This window comes from Caretta caretta, chromosome 10 (assembly GCF_965140235.1).
Source record: "Caretta caretta isolate rCarCar2 chromosome 10, rCarCar1.hap1, whole genome shotgun sequence".
NCBI classification, from domain to species: Eukaryota; Metazoa; Chordata; order Testudines; family Cheloniidae; genus Caretta; species Caretta caretta.
In genome coordinates, this window is record NC_134215.1 from 15,121,644 (window position 1) to 15,147,449 (window position 25,806).

The following is a 25,806-nucleotide window of genomic DNA, read 5'->3' on the forward strand; positions in this document are numbered from 1 at the left end:
AGTTACTCACGGATTAGTCTCAATTCACAAGGTTCTTTTTTTGTGTAATTAGAATGCGAGTTAGAAATCTAATATTGGAAGTGCTTCTTCCAAACTATTTTCCTCAGCAAATTCACCATTAATTGAAATATTTTGTTCTTTAATATCACTGTATTTCTTTAGCAACATTTTTTATTGACACATGATTTGGGTCATTTGATGACAGACAAAACTCCATCTACTGATAAAGTCACCATTGTAAGAAGATAACAAGGGCACCAACTCGGAGCAAACGGATTTCACAAACAACTGCTTCACTACTATTAGCTTACACCTCTTATTTTAAGAGTCCCTGAAAGCAGAGAACTGTCAATCTACACTCCTGAAGAATCCAATAATTTTTAAATATACTGCATTTCAAACATTTACTAACCAAGTGATGTTTGACTCAATATTATGTTAGAGTTTTGTTCAGCAGGTATTAAGAACACACAAAATGTTATTTTTTTCCAGTCGATACTTTCAACAAGATTTCTCACTTTTTACTGGATTATTTTCAAATCATTCAACGCACTATGGAATTCACAACCTTAAATACACAAGCAGCTAAAACCACTCTAAATCTCTGCATTATGATGGGATGCATTACATTACTTAAAATCTTTATTAACCTGCATTATTACCTGTGGTTGCTTCTGCTGTTCCTGATGCAGCCTGTGGATTCAAATGTTCCCTGACCATTTTCTGTAGGGATCGCATGAAGACTGAAATCAGTCTGTCTATGTAGCTTGGATTGTTACTGCATGCAGACTTCAAAATCATTAAAGTACCTAAGATATAAATAAAAAATCTTTAAAGACAACTAAAATCATCATTCATAATTTGGGTAACCAGATGAACATAAGAATGGCCATACTGGGTCAGAACAAAGGTCCATCTATCCCAGTATCCTGTCTTCCGAACAGGTCATCATCAAGTGATCCATCCCGTGTTCGGATGGATCTTCTGGCAAACAGAGGCTAGGGACACCATGCCCTGTTTTGAGTAAACTAAATAATTCTGTACTCGTCCTATGAAAGGACAGGCGCAGTGCTCTACTTTTGGACAGTTGTGTCCTACCTTGGATATGCAGCTATCCCTGTTACAAAGACAGGAAATCTATGTAGATGCATGATGGAAAAGGTTAACAAACCAAGATTAATGGCAATATTTTGCTATTTATCTCTCTCAAAGCATTCCTTTCTACTCAGTCAAAAGCTCAGTTTTGCAATAGAAATACCCCAAATAAATCTAATAGTTGACTCTTGCCTTGTTAAATGGCTTTTTTCATGCCTTGGAACATGTCAGTTCTTAAATCCCATAATATGAAAATAAAGCATCATACTTGTTGGATACAGATGTAATCCTCCCAGAATGTAATTAATTAGTTTCATATATCAGTTACTAAGTAGGTAAGAAATCATCGTAATTAAAAGGGTACATACTCGAGCTATGCAGGAGCTGTCATTTAGTATTAAAGACGCTTCCTAAGTGTCTGTATTAGAACAAATATGTATTTTCCCCCTCAAACTGTATATTTGTTAACAATGCCTGTGCACATATATTGGATATAAATGTAGAGATTGATGCTCCTCTGAAGTATGTTGGTGTTCACATGGCAGCTGATTTTACAAGATATATAGCAACACCTGTCCTCACACAGTATACAGATAGACTAGAAACTCTATTCTGGCAGTAACAACCATTTCCTACTTTTCTGCAACTTCATAATTCATCAAATAACCCAAAACAATATTTAGAGTTTAAGTGTTTTATTAACAGACAGAATGACTGCTTTGAAAGCTTTACTTTATTTTGTCCCTCCTTTTCCACCCCTCACAAATACTCTGGTATCTTCTGTTAAGAGTCTGGACCGCTTTTTTATAATCGATAAGATATAGACTGACTCAGGGAAAACAGTAGAATCTAACCTTGGAGTGTGCTTTGGACAAATGATAAAAAGTCTCTTTCTTGGTTAGTGTGTTGTATAGCACATCCTGACACCTGACAAATAGGCAATTCCCTAAGTGAAATTACACCTGTCTACACAGATCACAAACTAGGATACTGAAGGACATTTGCCATTTAAAGCAGCAAGCTTTTCTAACTCGTGCAATTTCAAGTTTGCATTATTGACAGAACCAATTCTGTGCCAAACTTGCTATGACCAGCCAAACTGTCTAATCATTCCAACATATCTCAGTTGTAGTCAAGCATTCAGACAAGAACTAAAGGGAGATTAGTTCCCTGGTAGTTTAATCAGTGTAAATAAATAGTGAACTAGGAATGTGTTTCAGCTTTTCAAAAATGTGCTTAATAAAAATACATTCAGAAATGTTACCTTTTGAAAAGAGAGTGTACTGTATCTGGGATTCTTCACTTATTCAGAATCCAAGTTCTAAAGAAGACTCTTATGTGATTTAAATCAGCTAACATTTGATGCTTTCAACAAACTGGTGCTTGTATTCAAATGAAAAATACTGGAGAAAAAACATTTACGTGTATTTACTTCATTTTTTAAAACACCCATGATCTTATGCCCCAAAAAATAGTAACTGGAGGATTTTGGCTGCTCCAGCTGAAATTTCCAATAGCTTTTACTTTACATCATTGTTAGTTTAAATGCCTTTTCTCCTTCCTATGTGCCCTTAGTAACTAAGGCACCTATCCAGCCACCAGTATCCATTTTCAACACTTATCTTCAAGCCAGCTGCTTGGGAATGATAGAATGCAATGAGCCCTGTAGTCTTATTCCTCAAGGCTGTCAGCCTTCTTCCCAAGGTCATGTCTACATCCAGATTTCCCAGGGCGGCACACAACACTATCTACATGGCTATCAACCCCCTTACAGAAAATAAAATAAAACCTAATGACAGAGAACACGCTAATTAGCGAGCCAATTTATAGACATGTCCGAGAAGAACGAGAAACTCACCAAAGAGTTGGGAAGGATTAGCATTAGTGGCTTTTTCATAATTAGTAAGTCCTTCATAGATAACCTTTCCGACTGCAGCATATAGGCATTCCAGCTCTTCGTATTTTGATGCTACACTTGAAGTACCTGAGACAGAGTTGACAACATAAAAACCAAGTAAGTTTTATAATATTACAGGTTTCAGAGGAACAGCCGTGTTAGTCTATATTCGAAAACAGTACAAGGGGCTCTCTCTGAACCTTCCGTACTTGCATGTAAAAAAAACCCTGTATCTATTATACAACCACTGTGGCCTCTGTGTTGGGTATCACTTCCCCAGTATGCTCACTAAAATTTTCCTAATAATAAGATGGTCTCGATTAATTTAGTAGTGCTATGACTAAGTAGTGCTTATCCTTGTCAAGTGTTCCATGTTACCTAAAGCCTCTCTTTACACCCAATTTCTCTTTCTTGTCTTAGTAAAACAGTGATGTTCAACTACTGAAAAACAGCATTTTTCAAAGCAGAAAAATGGTAATTGCAAAAGACATTAAATTTATAGCAGGCATTTCTTGAGTCAAAGTAATGACTGCCACAGGTTATTAAGTTTTTATGTCAATGGATAATGATGTATTCCACATGATTACTTATTGCAACTTTTTTTTTTAACAGAGGTTGAAAGTGCAAGCTAAAATGGATCATAAAATGCAAAACACATAAAACAGAAGATTAGCATATTCAGAAATCTCTCCCTGCCCCCCCTCCCACAAACCACTTAAGTTATGCAGTGATAAAAGAAAAAGGAGGAGGAAAATACCACATACTTGGTTCTGTAGGGAATATACTCATTAAGCGAGAGAGTAGACTGTGGACAGCCCTCAAAACCTTGGTGTTTCCACATGTCATACAAGCTGCTACTCCTCGTTGCAGAGGTTTGAAGCTGCTAAGGATAGCTGGAGACTGCAGTACAGTTAATAGGAAACTTAGGACCTCTAGCCCAGTGCAAATGTTGGCAAAGTTGGCCTGATTGGGCTGTTCCTAGAAGAACACATATACGGGAAAAAACAACAAACAAAAGAGTATTAGACTTGTTAGCTCACATAAACCTGTGTAAAATCTACAACAATATGATTCCAGGCTTCCATATTACAAGAGTTTCAATTCCATTTTCTTATAACAGCCATGTTTTCCAGATCTGCAATATATGAGATACTGGAAGCCACTAACTGCATAGCTGAAATTTACCTATTTGCATAGTTTTAACATTACAGGAGTGGTGAAAGCAGCAAAGAAAGTGGCTAGCTAGACACTGCTTGGAACAATGGGCTGCACTATATTTGCCTGTGGAAATACCTTAAAGAAAAAGATATTGAAGAGCAGGTATAAAACAGCTTATTCTGATGGACCTTTAAAAGAAGCGCTTATGAGAAATGGGTGCTTCAAGCCCAGAAACAGGATGTTTGAAATTAAACCAACTGAATGAGTGGAAACTAAAAGATTTTGCTAGCCTTGTCTGTCTCCCATCCTAAAATATAACCACTGTTACACTGAATTAGGCTGTATGACTTCACCTAACAGAAAGCAGAAGGATATTATTCATTATTTGGATTACTGTAGTGCCTAGGAGCCCTAATGCTAGCTTACCATTTAAATGTTATATAAGCACTAGGGCCACCCACCTTCCTGTCTGTTTTTTTGGGGGTTTTTTTTGGCCTACTAGCTGCTGGATGCGGCGAGCTCTGCCTTTTCCAACTCTGTGATGCCTACAGGACCACAATAAGAAAGTAGAAGATTTGCAAGAGATGACAAACTGGAAGACTTCTTCTCCAGAGCACTGGAGGGAGTTAGGACAGACTACAGTTCAACAACTGGAAGTCCCAGACAACCTGGTTCTCTCAATTGCTCATGCAAGTAAATTTGCCATCCTCACCATTACTCTATGTTCTTATATTTATCTGGAAAAGGGTAACAATCTCCAGGACTCCACTCCTGAGCAAGGACTTGAATGCAGGTCGCCCCGCTGCCAGTGAGTACCCTAACTGCCAGGCTATAGGATATTCTGAGATGGGGGTCTCATCTTTCCTGATGAATCTTCGTATAAAATACTTGAGCAATCATTGGGCCAGAAACAGAGGATGATTCTATAGCCCAGTGTTCAGAGGACTTACCTCATCTGGGAGGAGGACATACTTGGTTCCTAGGTCTACTTCACTGAATATTTAAGTATTTTGTAAAAAATGGAACACCTTCAACAACAGGAGAAATTGAGAGCCCCATCCCCAGAATACCCTGGAGGTTAGGCACTCACATGGGGAAGAGGGGAGGAACAGTGGTTCAAGGTTCCTGCTCCGGAACAGCAATTCAAATCTGGACCTCCCACATCCCAGGTGAGTGACCTAACCACCAGCCTAAATGTTATAAGGGGGCACCACCACTACCCACCACCTATTTCTCTTGCTCCTCCTCCAGTTTTTGTGCTTAAAATCCCCCTTGTGAATATAGCCTGAAAAATTGAAACAAGATGCATCATCAATGTTAAACTTTGTTCAGAGATTTCTGAATGTTCTTTTTTATTTGTTTCAACAAACAATTCACTAAAATTGTCCCAAAATTGCATTTTTCAGTGAAAAAAGTTACAGCTATAAAACTTGGCCCAGCTTTATTCCTAAGTACAAGCCCCTGCATCTTCTATTCACAGAAATATTCAAGTGCGGTCTTGTTTTACCCAAGTCCTGTTATTTCTGCTCAGCCACCAATACCTTGTAAGGCCTGCACTCAGATAATATATTTGCATTGGCATTACTGAGACCAAGAAAGGTGGGTGGGAGATAATTCTGACAAAAAGCTGAATATGTACAGGTTTCAGAGGAACAGCCGTGTTAGTCTGTATTCGCAAAAAGAAAAGGAGTACTTGTGGCACCTTAGAGACTAACCAATTTATTTGAGCATGAGCTTTCGTGAGCTACAGCTCACTTCATCAGATGTATACCGTGGAAACTGCAGCAGACTTTATATACACACAGAGAATATGAAACAATACCTCCTCCCACCCCACTGTCCTGCTGGTAATAGCTTATCTAAAGTGATCAACAGGTGGGCCGTTTCCAGCACAAATCCAGGTTTTCTCACCCTCCACCCCCCCACACAAATTCACTCTCCTGCTGGTGCTAGCCCATCCAAAGTGACAACTCTTTACATAATCAAGTCGGGCTATTTCCTGCATAGATCCAGGTTTTCTCACATCCCCCCCACCCCCATACACACACAAACTCACGTGTGTGTATGGGGGTGGGGGGGATGTGAGAAAACCTGGATCTATGCAGGAAATAGCCCGACTTGATTATGTAAAGAGTTGTCACTTTGGATGGGCTAGCACCAGCAGGAGAGTGAATTTGTGTGGGGGGGTGGAGGGTGAGAAAACCTGGATTTGTGCTGGAAACGGCCCACCTGTTGATCACTTTAGATAAGCTATTACCAGCAGGACAGTGGGGTGGGAGGAGGTATTGTTTCATATTCTCTGTGTGTATATAAAGTCTGCTGCAGTTTCCACGGTATACATCTGATGAAGTGAGCTGTAGCTCACGAAAGCTCATGCTCAAATAAATTGGTTAGTCTCTAAGGTGCCACAAGTACTCCTTTTCTTTTTGTGAATATGTACAGTGTTTCATTTGTAGGACTGAAGAGAAAATGATGTGCTGAATTGCGGTTAAGTAATTGTGCATGTTCTATTCAGCGTGGATAACATTTGCTCCTGAAGTGCTGAATGTTAATGGGAGTTCTCATTAGTTAAGTTGTACAGTATTTTTGAGAAGCATAAGTAGAGTTTTGAGTAATGAATAATGATGAAGCATCATCAACTACAGAGGTTGAAAGCCAAATGTACAAGGGTATATAAAAATAACAGCATTAACCACCTTTAAACAGAGGTGAACTAAACCAGCCCCAATGGTAGGAGGAAAAAATTATTAAGTGACTACCTTTTAAAAATAAGATTACAAAAGCAACTATCTTCACACCAGTAATGTACAGTTTCTAAACATTTGGAAAAAGGAATCATGGTAAAAGTACTCTTTAAAAATCTTAAATTCATTTACTATTGCAGCGAAGTAGGCTTTGCCACTGCTTTATTCCACAGTGGGAAACCAAAAAGTGATCCCAACATATTTACCACAATAAGAAAGTTCATACTACTTATAGTAGTAGTATGGTACAAATAACTTAGTTTATAGTATTGTAATGGCATATTATATGGCATACTGTCATGTAATGTATTAAAAATAGGGATATCAAATGACTAAAAAAGATCAATTAATCACAAGATTTAAAAAACTGTCGCGATTAATTGCTGTTTTAATGGCACTGTTAAACAACAATACAATACCAATTTAAATTGACTATAAATATTTTGGCAGTTTTTCTACATTTTCAGATATATTGATTGTATTCTGTGTTGTAACTGAAAAGTGTAAAGTGCTCACTTTATATTATTTTTATTACAAATATATTATATCTATCTACTATATATTACAAAGAGAGATAAATAAATAGTATTTTTCAATTCATCTCATACAAGTACTGTAGTGCAATTGCTTTATCCTGAAAGTGCAACTTACAAATGCAGAATTTCTTTTAACATAACTGCGCTCAAAAACAAAATAATGTAGAACTCCAGAGCCTACAAGTCCACTCAGTCCTACTTCTTGTTGAGCCAATCGTTAAGACAAATGAGTTTGTTTACATTTACCTGCCTGCTTCTTATTTATGTCACCTGAAAGTGAGAACAGGCATTCAAATGGCACTGTTGTAGCCAGCCCTGCAAGAAATGTACATGCCAGATATGCTAAACATTCGTATGCCTCTTCATGCTTGTACTTGTAGGCTCTAAAGTTTTACATTTTTTTTCATATAACACTCAAAAACAAAACAAAAATACATTTAAGTGTTCTACATATTAATCATAAATTTAAATTGGTATTCTATTATTATTTAATAGTGTAATTAAAACTGCAATTTATCACGACTTTTTTTTTAACCCAGTTAATTTGTTTTACGTTGATAGCATGCTTTAACTACGCCATAATTAAAAACTTCACTGTTAAGTATAGAATGCCAACCTTTCACTAAGACAAGGTAGGTGTTATCTTTTATTAGATCAACTTCTGTTGGTGAGAGAGACAAGCTTTTGCGCTACAAAGAGCTCTTCTTCAGGTCTGTACCACCACCAACTCCTTGCACCAGTCATTTCTCCACCAACCTTTGTCCCAGTTTCCCTACTCGCCATCCCCAGACCCGATTCCTCAACACTCTGCATTCCAGTCAGACAGCCTCCTCCCTTCTCCTTCATCCTGCTTGGGCATCAGCAAAGGAAGCACTGAGAACAATGAAGGAACTGCCTCCATGCTCTTAATTCTGGTGCCGGGTGTCTCAGCGGTTCCCAGCTGCCAAGAGGGGCAATTGTAGAGACAGTCCTGCCGCCCTAGGCTGGAGCATGTCCAGCACGGATAGAATCTTCAGCGACTTTACTTGCCAAACTTTTATAAATCTCTGCTGAGCATGTGCAAACAGATCCATAAGCTTATTTGTTTCCTTTATTTTGTTTCTATCGATTTTATATGTAGTATTTACATTACATGTTAGACCAAAAATCAGTTTTAATGACTCTACAAAGAAACTAAAATTATTTAACAATACTAGCATTGCTACAAATGCTTGACAGAAAGATTCTAACATTTATTAACGTGCACTTCCATTCCCAAATGTTGACTTTTACCTAAATCCTCTTGTCAAGAAAAATGACAAGAATAATTACTCAAAAAACCTATAAATCAATTTCATTAGTTCTAGTAATGACAGTGATTAAACTAGTAATTAAATGGACAACATTTAATTTAAAATTCTCTACATCAATGTTGTGCTACTATCTTCAATATATAGTCTAAACCTAAGATCTGCATATTATAAATAAAATAGATCTCTTGGATACTGACTTATCAAGAAATAGGTAAATTGTTAAAGACCTTCAATATCTTATTAAGCCAGTACTCAATTATGTCCTGTGTTACTGAATCTTAAAGCTCTATAGGGCTGGAATGTAACTTACCACAGTCATTAGCAGTTTATCAAACCACTGCAGTTTGAGTTCTGATTTTGGCCACATATCTGGTCGTAAAGCTGTCTTCAAAAGGTTAACGCAGCGTCGAGACAGCAATTCTCCAGGAGATCCAGCAGTGTTTGAGTTGTCATTTACCTAGCAATTAATCAAAATTACTGCAGAATGACAACCATTTATAACCACGATCTTTATAACTCATTAATTTTTTATACATCATACATATGCATATCATTGTCTAGTTTTGGAAAGGCTTAGCTAAAGTAACTATACCAACACAGTCACGATACTGTATTACACAAAAGGCTAGTATTGTGTTTATATACAAACTGTTTTTAAAATGTTAACGGATTTACCTAGTCTCTGAAAAAATTCTCAAAGGAATGTCAGGTTGCAACAATATTTTAAAATGTATTATGCGAAGAATACAGCTGAGCAAACAATTCACAGGAACTATTTTGACTAATTTAATTGTTCATGCTCACAATTTGCCAATGAGCAGTTTAAAGTTCTTTAGTTTATTCACATTTAAAATTATTCTGTGGGTAAAATTTTCAAAAGCATCTCAGTGGCTTAGGAGTCTAAGCCACATTTTCCAATGTTACTTAGGCACTTAAGAGACTACATCTCAGGCAAGTCAGTAGGACATAGTTTTCTCACCCACTGATCATGTGATTTCGGCATGTAGAAACCTAAGTAATAACTGCTCTAGTTTTGTTCCAAAATATATTTTTGTATCTCAGAAACAAGTCAATGTCTTAAAGTTCTTTACATCTAAATGTCTCATCAGCTATCCAGACATCTCGGAGTATAACTACAAAGATATGGAACATGAATACTTTCAATAAAAATTTACATAAAAATCAGCACAACCCTATGTTTTTCATATGAACTTTTCATACCGATTTCCAAACTTTTCAGAAGACGACAGCCATCGTTGAAGTTTATACTTTTATCCCAGAGTGTATAATAAAAGGTTATTTGCATTTTTGAACACTAATGAAGCATTGGTACATGCATTTCAGAATCACACAGTACCTGGCAAGCAATTCTAATGAGGAAGTTGACCACAGTATCTGTATGCTGCTTGTCGATTGGCTTGGAAAGAAGTGCATCAGCTCCTGGCAACGACTGAGTACGTCCAAATACCTGTGCACACAATTTTTGTTCAATAAAAAAAGAGGGGTAATGGTACATAATAAATTGTGCTTAAATAATAATATAAAGCACAACTATGAATTAATCGTAGTTTAACAGTGAGCAGGCTACAAAATTATGAAGGAAAATGAACATAAAGGTTACTTAATCTTAAAATTGCTGGTTATAAGAACAAAAGGAAACTGAATATTTCTTACTGCACTTATTGCCCCAGTAGCTGTCCTGAATCGTTTCACCTCTTGACCAGAATCAAGAGACAATCCTCTTTTAACAGAAGATGAGGCAGAACTTGCTCCTTCTCCACTTGTACTTGGATCCATATCTGAATCTGGCTGAAATATCAGCGATACACACATTTAAAAAAAATTCATGACAACATTTTGAGGTTCATCAAGACTGTTACTATTCCTACCTGTTGATCTTTAATTCTCTGCAATTCCCATTTGATGACTACTTCAGCAAGGTCCACAGCCAGTTTTCTTTGTTCAATAGTAACACTAGGAGTGAAACCCAACCTCTGCATGGCACTAACCATATGTTGCACCAAATGGTGTCTTACAGGGTAATAAACCTGTAGAAATGGATTCATAAATATGTTACATGTAAACTAATTATATTCTACATATTCCCTACTACACAGAAAACAGGATGGTAAATTAATTGCATTTAAGCCCAGAGTTGGTTATATCTGTACCATGCTCATCCCTCTAGTATTAAAACAAGAAGCTGGTTCTTTGGTAAAACAGACATTTCTGACCAGATGTTCCCTGACCCACAGGTAAACCAGACTAAGGCTATGGCTACACTACAGAGAGCGTACAGCAGTACAGCTGCTAATGTAGCTGCTCTAAGCTCTAATGTAGCTGCTCTAAGCCAACAGGAGAGAGTTCTCCCGTCAGCTTAACTACTCCTCTCTCGCAAGCAGCGGTAGCTACGTCAGTGGGAGAAGCTCCCCTGCCAACATAGCGCTGTCCACACCAGTCATACCTATCTAGTGTTTCATTTTGGAAACAAACCACTCCAAACTTCACTTTCAGTGTTGCTTTCAAATGTTTTACTAGCTCTTCAGTTGGCTCCCTATTTACGCTATTTCATACCGTGTGCAAGCTAATTTTAAAAGTGCTTATGGACCAAGACCAAACTGACCCTTTGCTTAAGTTAAATTGGTATTTCAGGCATTTGTGCGCTTTTGGGAACATGACTCTTTAAATGACCATATATGGGTGGAGGAGGCTTTAACAAACAAAAAATACAGAGGACATGTTAGTAGAAAAGGGAAAGATGAAACAATGTAAAAGCAAAAGTTCAAAGAGACAGAGGCATTTCAGAATTGGCCAGATATATTGGTACATTAACAGCAGACATTTTCAGCTTTAAATGTTTGTAGTACGCACATGTGCGTAGAGAACTATCTCCTTTACATATTTGTTCTCTGCTGTATAATTTGAATCTCAGTAATTTTTATTTAATCTGTATTATATCTCCTAGGCATCTAGGATAATTTGTCCAATTGTTCGGCTGGTCACTGTATACATACCTTGAAATGTTGTACTATTAAATGCAAAATATGGACCAGTTGTGGAACTGTATGGCCCTCTTCTACAATGATTTTTCGTGTCCAGTGAGTCAGCATCTGATGTCCATCCTCCATTCGAGCAGGCACAGCTGGAGTTAGAATAGCCATTGCCTGCCTGACAATTGCTCGAGCCTCCATTGCATGAGCTTTTAGAAGACTGTGAAAAACCTAAAAAAGGAGTGATCCTCTTAAACATGATACAAACCTCTTCTTCTAAAGAATAATACAGCTCTTTAAGACCTTTTTCCTTGAATAAATGGTAGTTTCACTCCCTTGTCCTACCTGCTATCCTGTTTTTCCCCAGTGTCTGATGCTGTTTTCTTATATTCTCTCCCCCACGAATCCCTTGACCTCTTTCTCAAACACCTTTCTTTCAAATGATACCACTAATGCCCTGATTTTAAAAGACCTCTAAATATTATCTGCTTCTTCACTGCCTCATCTCCCTTATTCCCCCATCTCTAAGCTCTTTGAAAGTGTCATCTATGCCCACAATCTTGAAGTGCCTTCATCTCTCTCCTTTACACCTGTCAGTTACCTTTTACCTTCTCCATATTCTAAAACTTCCCTAAAGTTACCAATGATCTTCTCCACATTAAGTCCAATTCTCATTTTTCATGATCTTTTTGCTGCCATCTTTACCAGGAACAAGCCCCTCTTCCTGCTGAGCTTCCCAGGTGACTCTCCTCTCTCACCTACTACCTTCACTAGTTCCCTTCTTGTAGATACTCCACAAGGTGCTGGTCTTTGGCCTGCTCCTTCTATACTTGCTCCCTGTGTGATTTTATCTGCTCTTGCGGTTTTAGTTATCACATGTATAATGATTATTCAAAACTACATCTCCATCCTCCATGACAGGCCCTCCATTACAGAACAAAATAATGGATTAAAGAAAGCGTACACCAGAAACAGTACTTATCAGCATCCTTTTAGCATATTAGTGCAAATTTGTAAACAATACCTGCAACACTATCTTCTTATGTATGGCAAATTTTGCAATGATGTGTGCTAAAAGCAAATGTCCACTGTACTTGCACGCTGGGTCCACGCATGCCTTAGACAAGAGACAGGGCCAGGCAAAGGTCATCAGGCGTCGTAGTTTGCTGTTCCGATTCTTGTTATTGTCATGAATGTGATGTGGGGCATGTTCCACAAGAAGTGTTGCAAATTGCAAGAGATAAATTCTGAGTGAATCCAGCATGTCTGCCTGCTTTTCTGGGTCAAGTACCTATACCCAAGAGTGGAGGGGTAGCAAGATGAGAAGGGAGAAGAGAGAGAAAAAAAGAAATATCTTTGTAAGCTCTACATACACATTACCAACTACAAGGACAAATATAGTTCACTAAGTCTATAAAAAAAACACATACTTTTACAGGTTGGAATCTACAGCAACAGATGAGATGACTTTTAGATGACTTTTAGAACAATGTAATTTTATCACCAGCTATCAGCACTCTCCAAAGAAATGGACTACTGTCCATTTCTCCTCTATTGCCCAAATGATCTTTGATTACACTGTATGCACATACATCTACATTTAGGGCCAGGTTTTCAAAAGTCTTCAGCACACACAACGGACGCCAGATTTTCATAAGAGATCAGCTCCCACTCTGGCAACTAAATGAAGTGAGCACATTTTTATAAAAAGGGGAGCTGAGCACTTCTGAAGATCTGGCCTTTAAAATATCTTTGCCGACCGGTATAATAATGAGGCACAAGTCATTTCTAGGAGTCTGTAGAGACTCTTCTTACCAAGAGATAGGTGATACAGGGGGTTGCCACAGCAAGCCTTCATTTGTAAAAAATATGTTGAAATCCTAGTCAAGTCACAAGTAACTTGAGTATTTGTAATCTCATTCTAGCTCCTGGTGGATATTTCTCCACAATTCAAAATTATTATATGAGGCAGTATAATTGATCACTTATATTTAGAGAAGGCCCTGGCCAGAAGTAGCAAGAATAATTCAGATCAGGATTGAAATGTCAATCAACTCAGGTACATTTATTTTATTTTTCGCTTTTCAATTCTTTAAAGCTAGCAGGGATTGATACCTTTGTTATAAAAACACTGGTGATACTTTCTGGATTATCTCCTTCTGGGTTGGGTGGTCCCAGAAGTTGTTCTCCTTCTGCCTTTTCAAAACTATATAAGAATGCAGGATTCAAGATATGCTGCAGAACCTACAAACCAGAAATGGAAGAAGTTAATACTATGCTATTAAGTTCTCTAAATAAAACAATTACTTAAAAAAGCTATATGGATTATTCCCGATTACTGACAAAACCAATGCACTGCAGCTTCAGAACCTCTTGACGTTCTCTCTTTCAAACTTAGAGAGATCCCATGTGAAAAAGCCTGAACAGACAGATAATTGGGGGGTGGGGTGGAGGAGGAGGAGGAGAGAAAAAACACACACAACACAAAAATTGGTTTCCTAGAAAGGGCAGATTAAGGGTTTGTCTACACAGCCTGCGTCTGGACTTTGGGTATGGACTACAGAATGCACTAGCATGCTGTGCTGTATCTACCTTTTAGTTCACGCCAGCTGTGTACCACACATGGGAGTTAGAGCACAGCACGCTAGTGCACTCTGTAATTTACACCCCATAGTCCAAACTGCAGGGCCACATAGGCATAACCTAAGAAATGCTCAACTTTGAAAGTCAGAGGAATTGCTGACTCCATGTATTATTGGTCTTCCACGTATATGGTATTTCACATAATTGGCTCTGCCAATTACTGAACTCTTTGTGACATTTAAGCAAGCAAGGTTTGTTGCCCTAGTTCCCAAGATGAGAATTAAACCTAAATATCAGCCTATTTTGATTTAATTGCTTTACTTACCTTGGCTTTCAGCTCATCTCCAAAGTTTGGGTCATTGAAGTCTACAAACCGGAAGAACAGAGCCCGCTTTTGGGAAATACTATAGTTTTTTGGGATTTCTTCTTCCATGTACTCCTTTAAGAAAGTCATATTGCAGAGAAAACGGCCTGTAAAAGCTCGAAGCAGCTGGAAGAGCAACTCTATATCACCATAATTCCTTCTGGAAAAGGAAACAATTAAAATCTCGTGTGAGAAACTAGTATCAGACTATTTCGTTTGATAACCTGGGGGAGGAGTCATCATTGCTTTTAAACATGCACAGTTAAAAAATCCCAGGAGTCATTGAAAGTAGCCTTGGTTTTGGCTCTAACGGCAGCACTAAGGAGCAACTTTCAGCCTTTTCTTCCACACGGCATTATGTAGCAGTTTTATTTTGAAAGTACAGAAAAAATATACACAAATGGAAAAAAAAACTGATTTGATCAATAAATAGTTCTACATACTTGCAGTAATTCAATAAGCAGTATGCCAGTAGTTTAGGTTCTTTCCAGTTTGTTGCAGCCATATTCTCCTTACGATGTCTTTCTTGAAAAGCTTCGCTTACCCACACACGTCTTAACTGACTCACTAAGGAATGTTGATTTGCCAACCAACATTCATCATTCTTAACTATAATACTTATGATCTGCCAAAAACAAACAAGACAAATACATCTATTAGACCTATATCTAATAGCAGCAATCAGAGAGACAAGGTGGGTTAGTTAATATATTTTATTAGACCAACTTATGTTGGTGAAAGACACTGTTTCGAACTTACGCAGAGCACTTCTTCTAGTCTGGGAAACAAGGTGTTAACAGGCCACTTCACCTTGAATGGTCCCTTAGAACAGTGGTTGTCAAATTTATTTGATTGTGCCCTCCACCCCACCTTCTTTTTATCTCTAGCCCTTTACGCTCCCTTCCCCTCAAGTACATAAACCACCGCCCAGCTCTGAAGGCAGACCAACTTCTCATGCTCCCCCCCGGATACATTCTGTGCCCCCAACCCCCCAGTTTAGAACCTCTGCCTTAGCTTAGCATAAGTAGTTAGCACATATGCTATTTGTTTGACCTTGTTTTTAACTGACACTCTTCGTACCTTTCCCAGACCAGAGGAAGAGCTCTGTGTAACTTGAAAGCTTATCTGTCTCACCAACAGAAGATGGTCCAGTAAAAGATATTACCTCACTCACCTTGTCTCTCGAATACAAGGTGGAACAGACTGTTTAGCACAAGTGGTTCACATATATTTCAAGGGACCACTCAAGGTGAAGTGGCCCATTACCACCTCTCCAATCACCGGGGGTGGGGTGGGAAAAAGGGGGTGGGGTAGGGGAAAACTGTGGGGAGGTTTAGTGCGTTATAGATTGTTGTAATAAGCCATAAATCCAGTGCCTCTATTAAGTCCATGATTTTTAGTGTTTAGCAAAAGTTATGCATTTAAGCTCCCAAGCTTGAAGGTGCCTTGGAGCTTAAATTTATAACTTTGCTAGACACTAAAAATATGAAATACGTGTTAACTACTTATGCTAAACAATCTGCTCCACTTTGCATTTAGCTGTGACACGGAGTATGCTTCCTAGACCTGAAGGAGAGCTCTGTGTAAGCTCAAAAGCTTGTCTCTCTCATCAACAAAAGTTAGTCCAATAAAAGATATTACCTCACCCATACTGTCTCTCTAATATCCTGGGACTAACACAGCTACAGCAACACTCCATAATAGCAACCTTGATATACAGGGACACATTTCAGATTGATTTAGGGCTAAATATGGTTCTACAAAAATTGTCCATAGAAACAATTCATTAATTATTAATTCATTTTCTTTTTAACTCCAATGACAGATATATTTAAATTTTTTAAAAAACATTCCTATTCAGCATTGGCAGCGTTATGCTAGTAAATGAGAAACAGAAGAGTCAAACTGACTGTCTATTTGCTTTAAGACACGTAAAATGCAACAAGTAAACTGGCAGGTGAAAGAGAAATTCAATTTTTTAAAAAACTTTTGTAAAAAAAAAAAAAAAAAAATCTACCAATATGTATGTGACATTACTCAATGTATCTATAGCGAGTGTCCCTCTAAACAGATATGAACTATCCATGACAACGTTTGAAAAAACAGCAAATAAATACCTTGATAGCCTGAAACTGAAGATCAAGACGCATTGTGCTGGTGCTTGGTGATCCAGGCCTAACAGCAGCTTGGGTGCCACCAGGTAACAGTAAAGTGATAAATCGATTTGGATTAGCTGCCAGGACATCTCGTAAAGGCTTCGCATCTTTGTGTTTTAAAAAACTCTGGAGAAGGGCAACCAACCATTATAGGAATAAATTTTAAAGAAAACATACCGCAGGTTGTATCATCATACAGTTGTATACGCACGTTTAGTTTACCTATACCACTCAGCCTTAATGCATTTTAATTTTGTGCCTGAATTTAATACTTATAAAAAAGTGCCAAATCATCTGTCCTCAGGACTGAAGTCTGGTATTTTGTCTGACACAGCAGATACTATACAGTAAGAATAATGGTAAAAAGGTACATGAATAACTTCCAATTTATCAAAATTGGACTATTGTTCGCAGAGATTACCATGAACATTCTGCTCCACTGTGGATCATTTAAAGTCGCTTCCATCATGAACAGCTCAACAGTCTGGGATGGATGACGTGTCAGAAACTTTATCAGTGGTTCTCTGAATGGACTGCCCGCCTGAAACATTCATAATGTTTTAATTAAATTATTTCCCTTTATTCAATTTATCCATTCCTCTCATATTATCTGGCAAAGAATAGGGCACTGAACTTAGCATGTGTACTGGTGTAAAATGGATTTGTTAGCAACCACAACCGCCCCAAGGCCTTAAAAAATCAAGTATTATCAGTCTTAAAAGAGGAGATAATTTGTTATACATCAATTTTTATACCAAATAATCCTACGCAGGTGGCTGGAACAATTAAAAAAAAACACTTAAAATGGGAATATTATAAAAGCAATAAAAAATGCAATTAGCAAAATTAAACTCCACTTTTACCTCTATCAACATAGCCCGTTCTGTTTTCATCACAACTTCCAGCAAAGGTTTAACCAGAGTCTGAGGAGCAGCTGGGATCAGATGAAATAGGTTTATGATTGCTGAACAAATCTTCATTTCCTACAGATAAAAATAAACATTATCAAAATAAACTAACACTTCCTAACTAAACATACAAACATATTACCACAGATCTTACCATGACTACATTTCTCTATCTATATATTAGCACAGCTGGCAAACAAAAGCAAGGAGTTAACATATAAGCAGCAACTACTTACCCCAGTACATGGAAGGAATCTGTCCTGGGGAAATATATTTTTTTCCCATTTTGGTATCAAGTTTTTGTAGGCATATTTTATTTATTTACTTTGTCTCTTTAGTGATATTTTAATATTAAAGCTAAACTGTGTGTAATGAGAATGGTGATGAGGGGAGTTATGAGAACTCATCGCGGCACTATACTGAGTAGTTCACACTTCAAAAACCCAAACTAGCAGCTCAAAACAACTTCCCATATGCATTCTACAACAGCAGAATAGGAATGAAAGAAAAGAACCCTCCCATCACTGTTCAATGCATGTTGCATATGGTTGGCTATTTTTAAAAACAGCTTTGCTCTCCCATCAAATATTTATTCTTCTAAATGTCTGAGCAAATTTCAGGATTTCTTTTTAAAATTGTGTAGTTTAAATTTGTTTTATATTTTCCTAGGGCATTGAACTGTACTTTCTATTCAGAGTGGGAGCATTACTTAATGAATAGTATTCAAGGAACCACATGAAGAGGGGGGGGAAAAATCCATTTCTAACAGACACTATGCACCCTGTTTGTAGTGGGATATTATTGGTGTTTTTTAAACTGAAATTAAATACAAAGCATTAAGGCCCCAATCCTGTGATCTGATCTGCACAAGGAGGTCCTTGCGGCTGCCCAGACAGAACACGCTGCCAGACTGGGGCTTAAATTTATAAAATCATTGAAATATTAGATCCCTTGGAAAGCACTTAAAGTTCTGCTCCAAACTTCCTAGTACAAAACATGCTGAACATCCTTCACAGCACTGTTACTAAAACAACTCTGCCACAGACAAACATAGGACAAGTCACAGCACTGCACTCAAAGGCACAATGCACTCTGCCCATTACATAACAATACAGCTAACATATCACAGCAAAAACCAAAACACAACAACAAAGAACCTCCTGGGGCCTCCACTGAATTTCTCACCTCTACCCCTTCCACGGCAGGCTGAACCAAAACAAAAATTACAGCATGAAAAAAAAAAAAAAAGAAAGAAAAAAAAGAAACACAAAAATGTAAAAAAAGTATATGCTATTCTTCAGATTGCAGTCAGAAACTGACTTTAATAGGGTTATGTTCTCACCTCAAACTGACAGAATGGAGACAACGAACATCTCCCGCACTCTGAAATGCTCTCCTGAGGATGGGGAGGAAAAGCATCTTTTTTTTTCTATTTGTACATCATTTACATATAATTTCCCATATACTTGTGCACAATAAAAATATTAGGGATGAACAAGACAGTGGAAACAATATTCAGATATCTTCAGAGACAAGTATTGCCCACGGAGACAACAAAAACCTTCAATGCTTAAAATATCAAACAAACAAGTCCTTTTAAACGGACTTCAGCCCTCCCCCAAAACAAAAAATCAAATTTTCACTTAAGCAGCATTGTTGATGAAGGGGGAAAAATTTGTTGCAACCTGCTTGATCAGAAAAGTTACTTTATATATTTCATATGCAGTAAGGAAAGACTAGCTTTTTTAATGAAGCTTTTAAACCTCAGATCCATTAATTAAAAATTCATTTCCACTTGGAATGCAATTTTTTACAGCAAGTCACATATAATCAGGGCTATATTAGGCTACAAAAGGGCTGTTTTAAGTGGCAAGGATGAATGATCAAAAAAGCTGAATAATTCTGGCTCCCTTACTTTATACCTGAAGTTTACCTTGACAGACCTTACATCATTATAAATCAGTTTTTAACTGAGATTTTCAGCCTTTTTAGTTTACAAGTGTCATTTGTTTTCCTTGAAAAATGCAGGCCTTGTGGAATTTTGCAGTGAAATACTTTACTAGGAGGCAAAATGATTAATGTCTTGTCAGCTAATCAGAGTGTTCAGAATTCTGAGAACTGCATGACAACCTGGGTATCAAAACAAGCATGCTCAAAAAGAGCATGGAGTCCTATTCACCACCTCATCCCAATTTATTGATGGAGAGAGAAGGATAAAAATTGCTGAAGAAGGTTTTTTTTTTTTTTTAAAGGTATAGTTCCTCATACCACCCTTGTATCCTCTCACCTAGCAGCAGATGTGCTTCTTTTTCTCAGCCTGTAAATCTCCACTGAAGTTATGATCTCCTCCTGAAGCTAGCATTCACAATCAGTTTGTATAATATATGGCACTTCACACTCAGAAATTTGCTTTTAATGTGAACCAGTGAAATTTTGGAGTCCACAAACCCCAAGAAGAAACAAGTATTAATGCCAACTACAATTAATCCCCCTGACTACTTAACCTCACCCCCGTTTCTCTCTCTTAGGAGATGAAGTTACAAAGACATCTCATATATGGATGCATGAATAACATCTGCTGTCTAAACTGTGTGAAGATCAGTGTCAAAGTTCATTTGCTTCAATTTACTAATATTTGTAGTATTAAGGAGTCTTTTGAGATGAACATCTAATAAAAGAGTAAAATTTAAGACTGAATTATCTTTTTTTAAATCAATCAAATCTTTTTTAATTTAAGTGTCAGAAAAACACTATTTGAAAATGTTGAACATGTGTCAAACATTCACAACTTTGTTTGAAATAGCTTTTTTCTCCACCACAAATTTTTTGTTGGGGGGAGGGGTATTTAAAACACAAAAAATACATAGACAAAAGATTGTGACAGAAAACATTAAAAGCAAAAGAACTCACAGCTGAGTGAAATAGGTCTAATATGTAGGGAGAACGAGACAAAACTGTTACAGTGGTGCCCCACTGTGGACTGAAAGACTACTATGAAAAACTCAATTATATCTATAATCATTGGGAGTGGGAAAAAATGGATCCAAAAAGAAGTCTATAGAAAGCCATAGCAGTGCACTGGAATTAATAAATATTAGTATTTTGGCAAACATGCATGCACAGTAGCCTACTTTTAAGTCTTAATGCAAAGAAGAAATTAACCCAATCTAATTACAAAATATCTAACGTCACTTCAGAAGCGTTGACCAATTTAGATTTGAAGTTAGCTTTTTGATGGGACGGGAAAACGTAGTTAACAAAATCATTTCAATCTACTGATTTCTTGAAACAAAAACAGACAGCCCAATTTAGTTCTAATCTGAAACAAAACAAAAAACAAAACAGATTCCTTCCTAGTTTAGAAGTTTTGAGACAGTGATAAATCTTTACCCCTAGTAGAAATTACTGGTATAGTTCCTAATAGAACTGCAAACACAATACAAACTATAGCACTGAATGTGATCATTATTCCTACAAGTATAATATTATAGAACACACTTTGCCTTTAAACGATGCAATTTCCAGTTTGCAAGGAAAACTTAATTCCCACATTTCAACAAACTATCACTTCCCACAATAAACCAACAAACTGACCTTAATTATTAAGGAAAATTTTAAAATGTAGCTTTCAAAAATCATATTTAAGATGGAAGGGGGAATGTTATATGTAGTATAAATTTGCTGACAAAATATGACATGAACATCCAGCATATTAACTAAAAACTAAACTATAAAACCAAGCTGAATTATTTTAAAAAACGGACTATTGAGAAATTATGGCACTGATCATGTAATCTGGACCATATAGGCAGATCCCTCTGAAGTCCTTCTGCCCATACAGACCTCAATGCAGGATTAGGGACTAGGAAACTGCGCACACTGGATGAAATTCACCTCACTACACAGGATCCCACCAAAGATCCTCCACACCATTTCAACTTCAGAGCAAAAGTGCTGAGACACTTGTACAGGCACTATCTTTGTCATGTGAATTTCAGTCACTGTAAATACAAATTTAAAATGCGACGCAAAAGCTTTCCGTATTAAGATTTGTCACAAATATTTCAAAAAAGTAATTTTACGCAGCCTTGTAAAAAAAAACCACAGTGGATACCCAGTTATGGTAACATTTATGGTTGTATGATTTCTGTATTTTATAAAAGTTTATATTGTTTACTTCTGCTTCTCCCTCCCCCATAAAAGGAACCATTAACTTACATTTCCATCACTCCTCTGTCCTCCTTTGTGTGTAATTACTACCACTTCCATCCATTTACGCAGGTGTTGCTGTGGGGAAATCCAACATCTTGATCATCACTACGAAAGGTTTTTTTTGTTTGTTTGTTCCCCCCCTCCTGCTGGTATAGCTCACCTTAACTGATCACTCTCCTTATAGTGTGTATAACACCCATTGTTTCATGTTCTCTGTGTGTATATATATCTTCCTACTGTATTTTCCACTGCATGCATCCGATGAAGTGGGTTTTAGCCCACGAAAGCTTATGCTCAAATAAATTGGTTAGTCTCTAAGGTGCCACAAGTCCTCCTGTTCTTTTTGCGGATACAAACTAACACGGCTGCTACTCTGAAACATCAGTAGGATTACTCTAATTTTACAGTTCCAGTTATGAAAGCCACATCAAGATTTTATACGAAATAAAGTGGACGTACAGCCTGATTTTTGAGGGAAGCAAACAAAACAGCTGCAAGTACTTAGTTCAGCTCCCTTGATTGGAGACGTTCGCTTGCTGTTTGCGACCCACTGGTTTGCAACCTACCGGTCTTGGAAGACATTCACCTGCTTCTAAACTGCCCAGGTACCTACAGAGGCCAAGAGAGCTTTTAAACCTGTGCTTGATTGGAAGGTTGGAAGCTTATCTTTTAACCTTACCACAATTACCCATACCTTTGTCACTTCTAGATTGGAGTACTAATACACCCTACAAGGGGCTACATCTGAAGTCCATTAGGGAATTTTAGCTAGTGAAAAATGCAGCAGGTCTCCTTTCTTAGAGGTTCTTTCCACAGGGAGTGGATTACACAGGCACAGCAAAATCTAACGGCTGCCATTTCATTCCTCATCTGGTATCCCAGCAGCTGAGGTCACCTGAGGGTGTTAAAAGCCCCCAACTCTGGAACAACCGTCACCACTTCATCCAACAGAGCCCCAATCGACTGACCGTTAAGGCCTTCTGCAAGGTACTTTTCCCCAATTTTCAAAAAAGGGATGAATATGAAAGTGTGTATGTTGGTTGAAGGGGAAGATATTTATTAAGTCTGATAGGCAAAGGGGAATGGGTGTTCATATTTGGTCAAATGTACAAATCATATAAACCAATGACCAAGTATGATCACTCACCTCCTGAGTATTAGAGCCCCTGGCAGAAGGATAGAGGCAAATTTTTTAGAAATCGAAATACAGAAGATAAAGGCAAGACCACCATCATTTTAGCATTCAAAGCATTTAGCCAGCCTGCCCACAAAATGTTATCCACTGAAAAGGAAAAAGCAAGTTTCCAAGACAATGTTTACCATAGTATCCTGGCAACCCCTCGTTTAGAGAGAAAGCTGTCCAAGGAGATTTCAGTATAATTAAGTTTGACTTCATTAGAAGAAAAAGAGTTGTTTGTTGTTTTCCTTTTCACTTAACTAAGCCTCTTTCAAAATGATGGTTTTCATCAAATTCTAATCATGCAAACGTTTCAAAACAAATTAATATACATGAATTGTAAAGCATGGAAACCTTTTGTACAAATCTATTCATTAAATGACTCTTAAACTGCTCTTTTAATCTTCAATTTTTATGGATGTCAGTTAAAAGGAGAGTTCTTCTAGGAAGGTTTAAAAAAAAATAAAAGGATTGGGCTTACCATCATCTGATCACAGAACTTGTCATTAAAGGAGTTTGGAAAAAGTCTAGTGACAGAAGTCAGGCGGTTCACAACATTCAATGTCAAGCTTCGATAATCTCCCAACATCATGAGCAATGGTCTCATGTGCGTGTGAATTTGATCTACTTCTATTGTAGCTCCTTCCAAGAACTGCAAAGAAATAAAGCATGGAATCACAACAGAAATAAAAGAAAATTCAGTTACTTCTGTACAGACACTTACAAAAAGTAACTCTGCAGAACTGGTTTCATATTTTTAAAGTTCACAATAAAATGGCTGTACAATAACAAATGGTTCAACAAATGTTTGGTTTTAAAAAATGCTTTTGGTGGCAGGATGGAGACTCGTGAAGAAAATGTTTAATCCTGATACATTGCTCAGTTTACGGAATGTGCTGCAAACAAGAGATTCAGTTAACAGGATTTTATTCCTAGAATACTACTGTTAACTGTGGAGTTATAAAATTCTGACTGGGGAAGAAGTATATACTCATTTAATTTCCTTCTCATTTAACCAGCAGTTTTAAAAATGCAAAAGAAAAAGATCTTAACTGAGAGGTAAGAGACACGCAGGCACTATGTTACAAGCAAAATCCCATGTTTGGGACCCTGGTCATAATAAACACAGCTAAGTTTTTTTACACACAGCAGCTTTTTTCACAACAAACCAAGCATCAGTGTGTGTCTCCACCTATCCGTGTTGCCTAACTGCATTTCAAAGGAGCTTTACAGGAAAATTTGGGCTGCAAATCTATAAGGCCTTAGCAGGTGACAGCAATAAGAGAAAAGATACACAGAGGGGCACCAGAAGTACTCTTTAGGATATCCTACTGCAAAGGGAACTTGAGGATGGAAAAAATCATCCAAATCAGATCCACAAGCACTGTTTGGAGGTTTTGCCTATATTAAAAAATGGTATGCACAACAGTTTACAGGAAGACAGCTGTGTGCTCTCTTATGCCACAGGCTGCATACTGCAAGCTGCCATAGTCCACTGAAGAAAGGACTGTGGAGAATCTATATTTAGGGCCAGCCATATCAGTAACTGGTTAAAAACTCAGTTAAAGCTGTAGGGCCAGATTCTCTGCTGAAATCCCAAGGTCATTTTGCACTTCCCCAACAGTGAAAAGGGCTTGGAATCTGGCCACAGTTGGCTAGTAGAGCTTTCCTTTGGTGTAACTGAAAACCTTGCTAGCATGAAGCTGGTGAAGGCAGCTCCTGCACCAACTACCCCCACACTCCTGCCACACTCCCGCCACAGGGGAAGAGAGAAAGGGCTTTAGAACAGGTGAGGAGATGATCCTCTACCAATGGCAAAAGTTATTTAAGCCTCTTAGCTGCTCTAATTGTTGCCAGGCCAGCCCTCACAATCAGGGAGCTATATTTAACCAACTCTGGCATCACCACAGAAAGACTGTCATAGGAAGGAATCTGATCCATAGTATACACATAACCTACAAATCTGTGGATCATTGACATTATTGGTGTGAATACTTATCTTGTGCAATATGCTACGAATGCCTGCTCCTCATTATGAAGTAGATACAGACTATGAATAGTAAACACTTACTAAATATTAATAATTACATATCTTTTTATTAATTAAAGCTATGTTAGAAATATATCAGCACAAGGGAAGCATAATGCTGATTTTTTTGATTGGGAGCAGTTTGACTCATCCATAAAACTTTGAAATAACCAAGCTGAATATATTTAGTCCAAAAGAAAAATATGCTTCCTGGCTAAGAGCCTGTATGCCTGGTTTCCACCAGAGGAAATTTTTATGGACAAGTTCAAATCCTCCCCAAAAATACTTCATAGAAACAATGAAAGTAACTTAATTATACTGCTGCCGCCCTAACAAAAACCGAGCAGCCATTAATCCCACTAGAAATAATGCTTCCTTGTTACACTGCTTCTTGGGAAAAGCATAAAGAATTACCCACACAAAGCAGCATTGTTTTAATATCACTAACCTTTCTCATACATGCCTCTCCCGCCTCCTGCAGTTCATTATTTGTTGAGTTAAGTGCCTTGAAAAGTGCAGCAATGATTTTCTCTCTAGACTGAGGTAAGTAATTACAGGCAGCTAAAGCATCTGCAAAAATCAAAATATTTTTGTGTTTCTTGTTAACTTGAAATACAAAAGGAAAGGCCATTTGTTTTATTTATTCTGAAATTACTGACAGCTAC

General features: G+C 37.5%; 1 protein-coding gene across 11 annotated transcripts in view; it reads right to left on the reverse strand.

Annotated features, from left to right (window-relative positions):
• TRRAP (transformation/transcription domain associated protein) overlaps positions 1 to 25,806 on the reverse strand; it is a 155,550-nt gene that overhangs the window by 81,884 nt on the left and 47,860 nt on the right. For 7 of the 11 annotated variants that reach the window (XM_075132690.1, XM_075132691.1, XM_075132689.1 and 4 more), the window contains 20 exons: positions 25,590 to 25,711; positions 23,594 to 23,764; positions 21,942 to 22,010; positions 19,066 to 19,119; positions 18,909 to 18,929; positions 17,679 to 17,798; positions 17,237 to 17,356; positions 16,777 to 16,941; positions 15,103 to 15,284; positions 14,621 to 14,819; positions 13,828 to 13,956; positions 12,737 to 13,003; positions 11,737 to 11,943; positions 10,612 to 10,770; positions 10,397 to 10,531; positions 10,080 to 10,190; positions 9,033 to 9,179; positions 3,757 to 3,970; positions 2,954 to 3,079; positions 663 to 809 (listed from right to left, as the gene is read on the reverse strand). In XM_075132690.1, the coding sequence (XP_074988791.1) occupies positions 663 to 809; positions 2,954 to 3,079; positions 3,757 to 3,970; positions 9,033 to 9,179; positions 10,080 to 10,190; positions 10,397 to 10,531; positions 10,612 to 10,770; positions 11,737 to 11,943; positions 12,737 to 13,003; positions 13,828 to 13,956; positions 14,621 to 14,819; positions 15,103 to 15,284; positions 16,777 to 16,941; positions 17,237 to 17,356; positions 17,679 to 17,798; positions 18,909 to 18,929; positions 19,066 to 19,119; positions 21,942 to 22,010; positions 23,594 to 23,764; positions 25,590 to 25,711 (2,865 nt within the window). The remainder of the gene's footprint in view (positions 1 to 662; positions 810 to 2,953; positions 3,080 to 3,756; positions 3,971 to 9,032; positions 9,180 to 10,079; positions 10,191 to 10,396; positions 10,532 to 10,611; positions 10,771 to 11,736; positions 11,944 to 12,736; positions 13,004 to 13,827; positions 13,957 to 14,620; positions 14,820 to 15,102; positions 15,285 to 16,776; positions 16,942 to 17,236; positions 17,357 to 17,678; positions 17,799 to 18,908; positions 18,930 to 19,065; positions 19,120 to 21,941; positions 22,011 to 23,593; positions 23,765 to 25,589; positions 25,712 to 25,806) is intronic. The other 4 variants (XM_075132696.1, XM_075132695.1, XM_075132693.1 and 1 more) reach the window with 3 other exon arrangements.